We start from the raw sequence: 8996 nt of genomic DNA, 5'->3' as shown, positions 1-8996 counted from the left end.
ATAAGTACTTGAATCCCCAAGCAAAACATTACTTAATACTTGGTGGAGTAACCCTTGTTGGAAAGCACAGACGTCAGACGTTTTCTGTAGTTGGTCACTAGGTTTATACACAACCCAGGAGGGATTTTGGTCCACTCCTCTTTGCAGATCCTCTCCAAATCATTCAGGTTGTGTGGCTGTCGCTTGGCAACGCAAAGCTTAAGCTCCTTCCACAGATTTTCAATGGGATTAAGGTCTGGAGACTGGCTAGGCAACTCCATGACCTTAATGTGCTTCTTCTTGAGCCACTCCTTTGTTGCCTTGGCCGTATGCTTTGGGTCATTGTCGTGCTGGAAGACCCACCCTCGACGCATTTTCAACTTCGTGGCTGAGGGAAGGAGGTTTTCGCCCAAGATGGCACGATACATGGCCCCATCCATAGCCCCCTGGATGCGGTGGAGTCGTCCTGTACCTTGAGCAGAGAAACAGCCCCAAAGCATGATGTTTCCACTGCCATACTTGACGGTGGGGATGGTGTTCTTGGGGTCATACTCAGCAAGCTTCCCCCTCCACGCGGCGAGTCGAGTTTATGCCAAAGAGCTCGATTTTGGTCTCATCTGACCACATCACGTTCTCCCAATCCTCCTTGGAATCATTGAGGTGGTCATTGGCAAACTTCAGACGGCCCTGTACATGCCCTTTCTTGAGCAGGGGGACCTTGCGCGCACTGCAGGACTTCAAATCATTACGGCGCAGTGTGTTTCCAATAGTTTGCTTGGTGACTGTGGTCCCAACTGTCTTGAGATAATCAACAAGCTCCCCCGTGTAGTTCTGGGGTTATTCCGCACCTTTCTGGTGATCCCAGATACTGCACGAGACGAGATCTTACGTGGAGCCCCAGACCGAGGGCGATTGACCGTTGTTTGATGTTTATACCATTTGCGAATAATTGCACCAACAGTTGAGTGGCTCTCACCAAGCTGCTTTCCGATGCTTTTGTAACTCATTCCAGCCTTGTGCAGGTCTACAATTTTGTCTCTCACGTCCTTGGACAACTCTTTGGTCTTTCCCATGGTGGTGAGGTTGAAGGTGTGAAGTATGATTCTTTGGAAAGGTTTCTTTTATACACATCACCTGTTGAGATCAGGTGTACCATGTTAGGCCTAATGAGGACTAATCTGTGTGCTTCTTGGGCACATAACTGGTCATTGGGAGTCAGAATTCTTGCTTTGCTTGGGGGTTCAAATACTTATTTTTTGCATCAAATGCAAATAAAGTCATAAATGTTATAAAATGCATTTTTCTTGATTTTTTTTTTTTTTATATTCTGTTTCTCACTGTTAAATACACCTACCATTACAATTATAGATCACACATTTATTTGCAAGTGGCCAAACTTGCGAAATCGGCAGGGGTTCAAATACTTATTTTCCCCACTGTATATGCCTAAAAACACCTGTGCAATGCACAGCAACACCCAGTGCACAAACAGGGACATTACACATTGAGTGACAACACATTTGGCTGTAGCAACCCATTTGGCTGCTACAGTCAATGTTCGCTGAAAAATTTCCCCAAATCAGCTCACCAATAAAAGACAGTCTTGAATTCAAAGTGATCACAACTTTTAGTGTGGACGGAAGGGCTAAACGGAGAAATATTTATGCGTTTCTAAGTTTGCTGAAACCTCGTGAACCTAAAGCTCTAATTCTAAAAGAATTCTAAAATTTTAAATTCCAAAGTAGGAGCACTTGTCGGAGGTGGAACAGGAGCCACCATTGGTATGGCAGGAGACCTTTTACTGTAATAGATGAGATGAGAACAGAGAACCTAGACCTCATGTCAAAAGGTGTCTAGTTAGAGATCGTTGTTGTGGAGCTAAATTTCACACATCATGGTATGGGTGTGTGTATTTGTATGTGACTGTGTGTGTGTGTGTGTGTGTGTGTGTGTGTGTGTGTGTGTGTGTGTGTGTGTGTGTGTGTGTGTGTGTGTGTGTGTGTCTGTGTCTGCGCGTGCCTGCGCGTGCCTGCATCACCACAGGAATCCACCAGAGAAACAGATTAGTGAAATCTGGTAGGGCATGTATTCACATGTAGCTCATAATCAATTAGACATATTTGATATGTATCTGTGTTTACCTCATGTGTTATAGTATGGCATGTTATGGCAGAATACCTCTAATGATTTTCATCTGAAACTAGTTTCCTTAGTTTCATACAGCACATCTGCACATTTGCCAAATGCAGTCATGAATTGTACGCGATTCTTTCTTTTTAGTTTTTTCCCCCTTTGGAAATGCCTCTGTTGACATTGATTACAATTTTTTAAATATTCACAATATGTAACCTACTGCTCTTTGGTTTGTTACAGTAGTAAATCAGTGTGACAATAGTGATGAAATCAGATGCTAATAGTGTCTTGGGACTGGTGTTGCCATGGTGATATATAATGTTGTAATGAATAAAAGAAAAGAGGGTAACTGAACTGCACCACTAGTGTCAGTTTGATGTATTTGAAAAAAAAATCATAATACAACAACAAGACTGTAACAGTGTGCCGCGGATCGTCCGTATGGGCAGGTGGTGCATTGCCCCACCAAAATTTCATCCACTTAAAAACCTAGATTCTTAAAAAAACATTTGATCAATTGTTGTTTGTTCAATTATATCCTTTAAAGAAGTGAAGCATTTTTATCTTTAGTGTTATGTTTATCAGTATACAATGATTGGGTATGGTTCACCTTGCTCATAGCTTGCCTATTGTGCTACACTAAGGATAGCTAGTTTCATGTGGGGCAGAAGACGTCTCTGCACAAAGGAACTCCACAGCGCCCCCCACAATTTCCCCATGTAAATCTGTGGTCAGATATGGAACTACATCAAGTCCTAATCTGCTCCATTGCTGGGCTCAAGGCAACACAACGGTAGACCTACAATATTAATATAGTCCAACAGATGGTCATTTTGCCAAATTATAATAGTTTTCCTGCTGACTGTGGTCAGTGGGTGATTTGAGGGCAGAAAAGTGACATTTTAAGATTTGTTACACTAAAGAACTATGAATAAGGTTTTCACATCCATAACAAATTGTGAATTTGCTCATTTTCTGTTTGCCTCACACATTTGGCGTCCATGTTTACCTGCTGTGTCAGTACAGCACAGTCTTGAAATTTTAATTAAAAATGGATTTATTTTGAACCTTTACGTCCCTGCTTAACTGCGGGGTGTCAGTTAAGAGTTGTCTGTAACCATGGATACCATTCTAGAGTCCCTAATGTTCCTTGAGGCAAGCAACACGATGTATTCCATTCCTTTTCTTATACAGTATGTATATTTTTGGTTGGATATGGAACTACAGTGAGCAATAATAGACAGCAGATGTTCCTCTAAAGAACTATGAATATAGTTTTCATATCCATAACAAATTGTTAATTTGATCATTTTCTGTTTGCCTCAAATTTGGCGTCCATGTTAGTCTGATGTGTCAGTACAGCACAGACTTTGGCTGAAATCTGTCTTAATTATTTTATTTATTTTGAACCTTTACATCCCAGATTAACCGCAAAGTGTGAGTTAAGAGTTGTCTTTAACCGTGGATACCACTTTAACCCTCCTATTATCTTTGGGGTCAATTTTACCCCATTCAATGTTTAACGTCTCAAAATATATATTTTTTCATATTTCATCACTTTTCCTAATTTAATGGGGACAGCAGGGTAAACACAAAATGAATATGATGATATTTGTTCAATGGCCTGTATATATGCTGTACGCATAGGTGTTATTTGGGGTCAATTTGACCCCAGGCTGTTTTAATTGTATAAAATATATAAGAAATAACAACATTTTACACACATTGTTACTATTCTTGATAACTGAAATAGTTTTTCATTCCAAATGTTATAGATAACAACAAAATGTACTTTAAAATAATATGAAGGTCTGCAGCAGGTACGCAGTAATGTAAATTAATTGAAAGTTCCATTTTTATTGTAAGACACGTCTGCAAATCAAATTGTTCTATTTCTATGAGGTGGGCGGAAGTATCGATAGGAAACCCTATCAACCAATAGCAGGCCACCAACACTACACCACTGTATTGTAACATTCAACAGCAAATTAAGCAGACACAAAGAACATGGACACATAACAGATTAAAATGTTATAATAAAATGTAGAGTGCCTTACAAAACAGATTATTAAAAGATGAAAAACATAACATAAACTCAGATCTTCCCTCATCTGGATCATGCTTTTGTTAATTAGCATCATCCTCCTCTCACCAAAAATATATAAATACATGCTATTAATGCTCCTACTACTGCTAATGCTGTTCCTTTTGCAACTAATACTACTATTGTTACTACTACTGGAGCTGCAGCTGCTGCTGCTGCTACTACTGTTCCTCCTGCTGCTCCTGCTGCTGCTGCTACTACTTCTCCTACTGCTTCTCCTGCTGCTTCTCCTACTACTGCTACTGCTACTCCTACTGTTGCTGCTGCTACTGCTCCTAATAATTTAAGTGCTTCTATTTGTGCTGCTCCTACTGTTACTGCCATTGAATCTGCAGCTCCTGCTGCTGCTCCTACTGTTACTGCTACTGCTCCTACTGCTGCTGCTCCTACTGCTGCTACTCCTACTGCTGCTCTTACTGCTGTCCCTGCTGCTACTGCTACTCCTACTGATGCTCCTACTACTGTTCCTACTACTGCTCCTAATGTTTCACTTTGTACTAGAACTACTACTGCTGCTGCTACTGCTGCTGCTCCTAATTCTGCTGCTCTTACTGCTGATGCTACTGCTGATCCTGAAGCTGCTGCTTCTACTGCTCCTACTGATACTACTACTGCTACAACTACTGCTTCTGCTCCTACTAGTGCTGCTAATGTTACTGTTACCATTGCAAATACTTGTATAAATATATGTACTAGTAATCCTACTAGTCTTCTTACACTATTTACTCTTGCTGGTTCTAATCTAAATGCTAATTCTACTGTATCTGCTGCAAGTGCTTTTAGTTTTACTGCTGTTGCTGCTACTCTTGCTCCTACTGCTAATCCTCCTAATGCTAATGTTACTGTTCCTACTGCTAGTGCTCCTACTTTTACTGATGTTGCTGCTGCTCCTGCTGCTTCTGCTGCTCCTGCTGCTCCTACTGCTCCTGCTGCTGCTCCTACTGCTGCTGCTACTGCTGCTACACCTGCTGCTGCTAAGACTACTGCTGTTACTGCTGCGTCTACTGGTGCTTTTCCTTCTACTACTGACATTGCTGTTGCTGCTACTGTTGTTCCTACTGTTCCTACTGCTGCTGCTCCTGCTGCTGCTCCTACTGCTCCTACCACACCTACTGCTTCTGCTACTGCTGCTACTACTGCTGCTGCTCCTGCTGCTGACACTACTGCTCCTACTGCTGCTCCTACTGCTGCTGCTCCAACTGCTGCTGCTCCTGCTGCTTCTGCTCCCACTACTGCTCCTACTGCTGCTCCTACTGCTGCTGTAGCTGCTGCTCCTCCTGCTGCTCCTACTGCTGCTGCTCCTACTACTGCTCCTGCTGCAGCACCTACTCCTACTTCTTCTACTGCTGCTCCTACTGCTCTTAATGCTTTCCCTGCTGCTCCTCCTACCACTGCTGCTCCTTTTGCTGCTCCTGCTGCTCCTGCTGCTCCTACTGCTGCTACTGCTGCTCCTACTGCTGCTCCTACTGCTGCTGCTCCTACAGCAGCTGTATCTACTGCTCCTCCTGCTGGTCCTCCTTCTCCTACAGCTGCTCCTATTGCTGCTACTCCTGCTGCTCCTACTGCTGCTGCTCCTACTGCTAATGCTACTGCTGCTGCTGCTGCTCCTGCTGCTGCTGCTCCTAGCGCTGCTGTTCCTACTGCTTCTGCTTTAAATAATACATCCAACACGCTTGCTGCTCCTTCTCCTCCCCCTGCTGCTGCTCTTACTTCTGTTATCTCATTGGTGTAGTTTGCGCCCCCATTCATTTCCACCATGGCCTCAATTTTCTCCTTTAGCTCTTTGACCTGAGTCCGGTCTTGACTGTTATTGTTGAAGACGTGATATCTACCCCCACAATGTTCAGTAAGAGATGAGAGCGCAGGACTTTTGCGCAGAAAATCCTCCACTGGTTCCCCCTTTAGCACATCCCCATGAGTGAGGAGCACTATAGTGTACTTCAGCGCCCCCTCACCAAAGTTATCCTGGATCCATTGCACAGCATTGCTCTCCTCCTCTGTGAACCTCTCATCTAATCTGATCACCAGCAGGAAGGCATGGGACCCAGGGAGAGACATCTCAACACACTTCTCTCTCTCACCCTGTATTTCATCCAAAGTCTTTCCTGTATCAAACAATCCTGGTGTATCAATCAGTATAATATCGCTAACATTATCTAGAGTATGTTGTTCACTGCAGGTTGTAGTCACAGATTCAGATGAGAAACCCTCTTTAAAATCTTTCCTCCCCAGGATGGTGTTGCCTGAGGCACTCTTTCCAGAACCAGTTTTCCCCAGCAGCACGACCCTTAGAGGAGACACTGTGGAGGAAACAGTCAAAACTCTTGAACAGTATGAAATGAGCAGTAATTGTAGAAAAAGGCAGGATCTATATCTACATGACCTCCTCCACATAAGTAATCAACACAAAAGGGTATTGGGTTACAGGGTAACAACATTTACTCTGCTTAATGTTCTTAGGAACATATGGAGATGCTGTTCTTAATGTGCTTAATAGAGATGCTGTCATGACAAACACTATCGATGGTATAGTCTCATTTGATTTGGAATAGGATAAAGGCAATGGAACATGTTACAAAATGGTTCTAGAATTAGTTAAATCTAGTTAGTTAGATCTAATACTGTATTGTATTGTCACCTTCTTTATGTGTACATGAGGCTTGATCCCAAGTGTCTAAGTCTGGGAATGATAGAATATAACACTGTATTTTGATATGGGGCCGCGTGGCAGGCATTCATTTATCACGAAACTATGAAACACTGCAATGTTCTTTGTCCACATGAAACACAAACGTGTCAGCATTGTGTACACAAATGAGAAGAAAACATTATTTCATGCGCAGAAAACCAAATGAATGATTCATGTTCTGCACTAAAATTACTGTTGTACTTTTCATTTCATGTAAACAAAGATGAAGACACTTGAAAATTAACTTATTTCATAGACAAAAGTAATTCTGGCAAAGTAATAGATGTCTTAGGCCAATATACTTACTTTTGTGGCATGACAAGTAGAATGTGCTATACTATGATAATTCCCTGCCATAGGATATTAATTTTGTCTATGGTAATTTGGGTTTGTCATATTACTGAAAGTATGATGTCTTTGTTCCGATACCCATCGTCAATTAACATGAATTCAAAAGAAATGTACTCACTGTTGGGAGGTGGAGTAAGGCTTTTGCTCCGCGATCCTAAAAGATCAGCGCACAACAATGAATGTTACTTAGAAACACATGCAGCAATTTTTTGGGATAATTACGTATTAGTAATAAGTGTACGTTTTGATTTAGCAGAAACACAAGAAGCTTGTGAGTGATCAATGCGGCCGCCACACGTGTTGGGCTGGGGGCTGTGAGGGACAGTTGTGGGCTACAGGCAGCGCATGTGGGTCATTCCACGCCAAACGGGACAATTAAAGGAAAATTCCCCACTCGACCATCTCAGATTTGGCTGAAAAAATTCAAGGTTGTTCATACACTTCTTAATATGAATAGTCCCACATATTAGCTCTGTACTCCCAATAGTTTTGTCACAATAGGATGTTTTAGGGGGGAGGGGGTGCCAATACTTAAGACGCTTTTTGAGCAGCGTTTTGTGAAGAGCCATTTTCAAATTGCTATTACTAGAAAAGTATTTAAGCTAGCTCCTTCAAACTTTCTAGGCTTAAAATATGATACGATTACTTGAGAAATATGGACTTCCAAGGGTGTGGCTTGGGTATATCATAGTATTCAGGGTGCTTGAATTTGCGCGAACATTTTACACTATGCTCTGTCGTAGCATCTTTGAAGGCCTGTGGAAACTTGATATTATACACAGACCTTCCTATGTATGCTTCGTATGTTGTATTAAAAAACTGTCCTTATGTGATGAATGGGCTGGAAGATATTAAAGCTTGAAAATGGATGAAAACCCATTTTGTGCCATTTTTGGCATGCTACAGCAAAAAAGATTAGATATTTGTTCTTAACATATAAAAAAAATTGTGATGGTTTTCTGCTTCATTTTCTCAAAATATTTTTTTGAAAATATGGGATTTTTGTACACGCCCAGCATTCAATGGCCTATGGAAGCATATTCAAATGGTAGCAATTTGAAAATGGCTCTTCAGAAAACGCTGCTAAAAAAGCGTCTCAAGTACAGGCACCCCCCCCCCCCCCCCCCCCTAAAACATCATTTTGTGACATAACTATTGGGAGTAGAGAGCTAATATTTTGGACTATACCTATTAAGAAGTGTATAAACAACCTTGATTTTTTTCAGCCAAATCTGAGACGGTCGAGTGGAAGCCATTGTCCCGTTTGGCGTGGAATGACCCATGTGGTACCCTGATGGAGGGCCTTCTGGATCCACATGTTACAGATTTCAGTTGCTGCTCAGAATTTATTGCTATTTGTTTCCTCCTCTAGTGAAAGCTCAAAAATACACGGTTTGATACCCAAACAGTCCATGGTTCAATTCTCACAGTTTTAGCGATTTATTTTCGACAGGTAACTGTCTGGACTCACGGTGCCTCGCTGAAATCAGCCAATCAGAGCAGAGCTCATCATATGTGGTTGGGCAGTTGTTATATTGGTTAGGTTGTTGGCTATGAGTACTTGCATGTGACAGAGAGAATTAGCCACTGTGGGAAGTCCTAAACCAATAACACAAGGACTGGAACATATTTTTCTGTGTATAACTAAACTAAAAAATCAGCAAAAAGTTTGAGCTGTGGTGAAGATCATTTTCTTACGGTTCTTGGGAGGCTGAACTGTATTCCTCTTTAGTAGCCTCT

At 41.9% G+C, this 8996-nt stretch overlaps 1 protein-coding gene across 1 annotated transcript; it reads right to left on the bottom strand.

Annotated features, from left to right (window-relative positions):
- Positions 1-2013: 2013 nt before the first annotated feature.
- Positions 2014-6516, bottom strand: LOC122129323 (GTPase IMAP family member 9-like; the record flags this gene model as incomplete). The annotated part of the gene is made up of 2 exons (XM_042704317.1): positions 2014-2052; positions 5927-6516. Coding segments are annotated over 2 exons (629 nt in total), but the record flags the coding sequence as incomplete, so codon positions are not given.
- Positions 6517-8996: the final 2480 nt, after the last annotated feature.

Source organism: Clupea harengus, unplaced genomic scaffold (genome assembly GCF_900700415.2).
Source record: "Clupea harengus unplaced genomic scaffold, Ch_v2.0.2, whole genome shotgun sequence".
Classification (NCBI taxonomy): domain Eukaryota; kingdom Metazoa; phylum Chordata; class Actinopteri; order Clupeiformes; family Clupeidae; genus Clupea; species Clupea harengus.
This window is presented reverse-complemented; position numbering and strand designations above follow the sequence as displayed.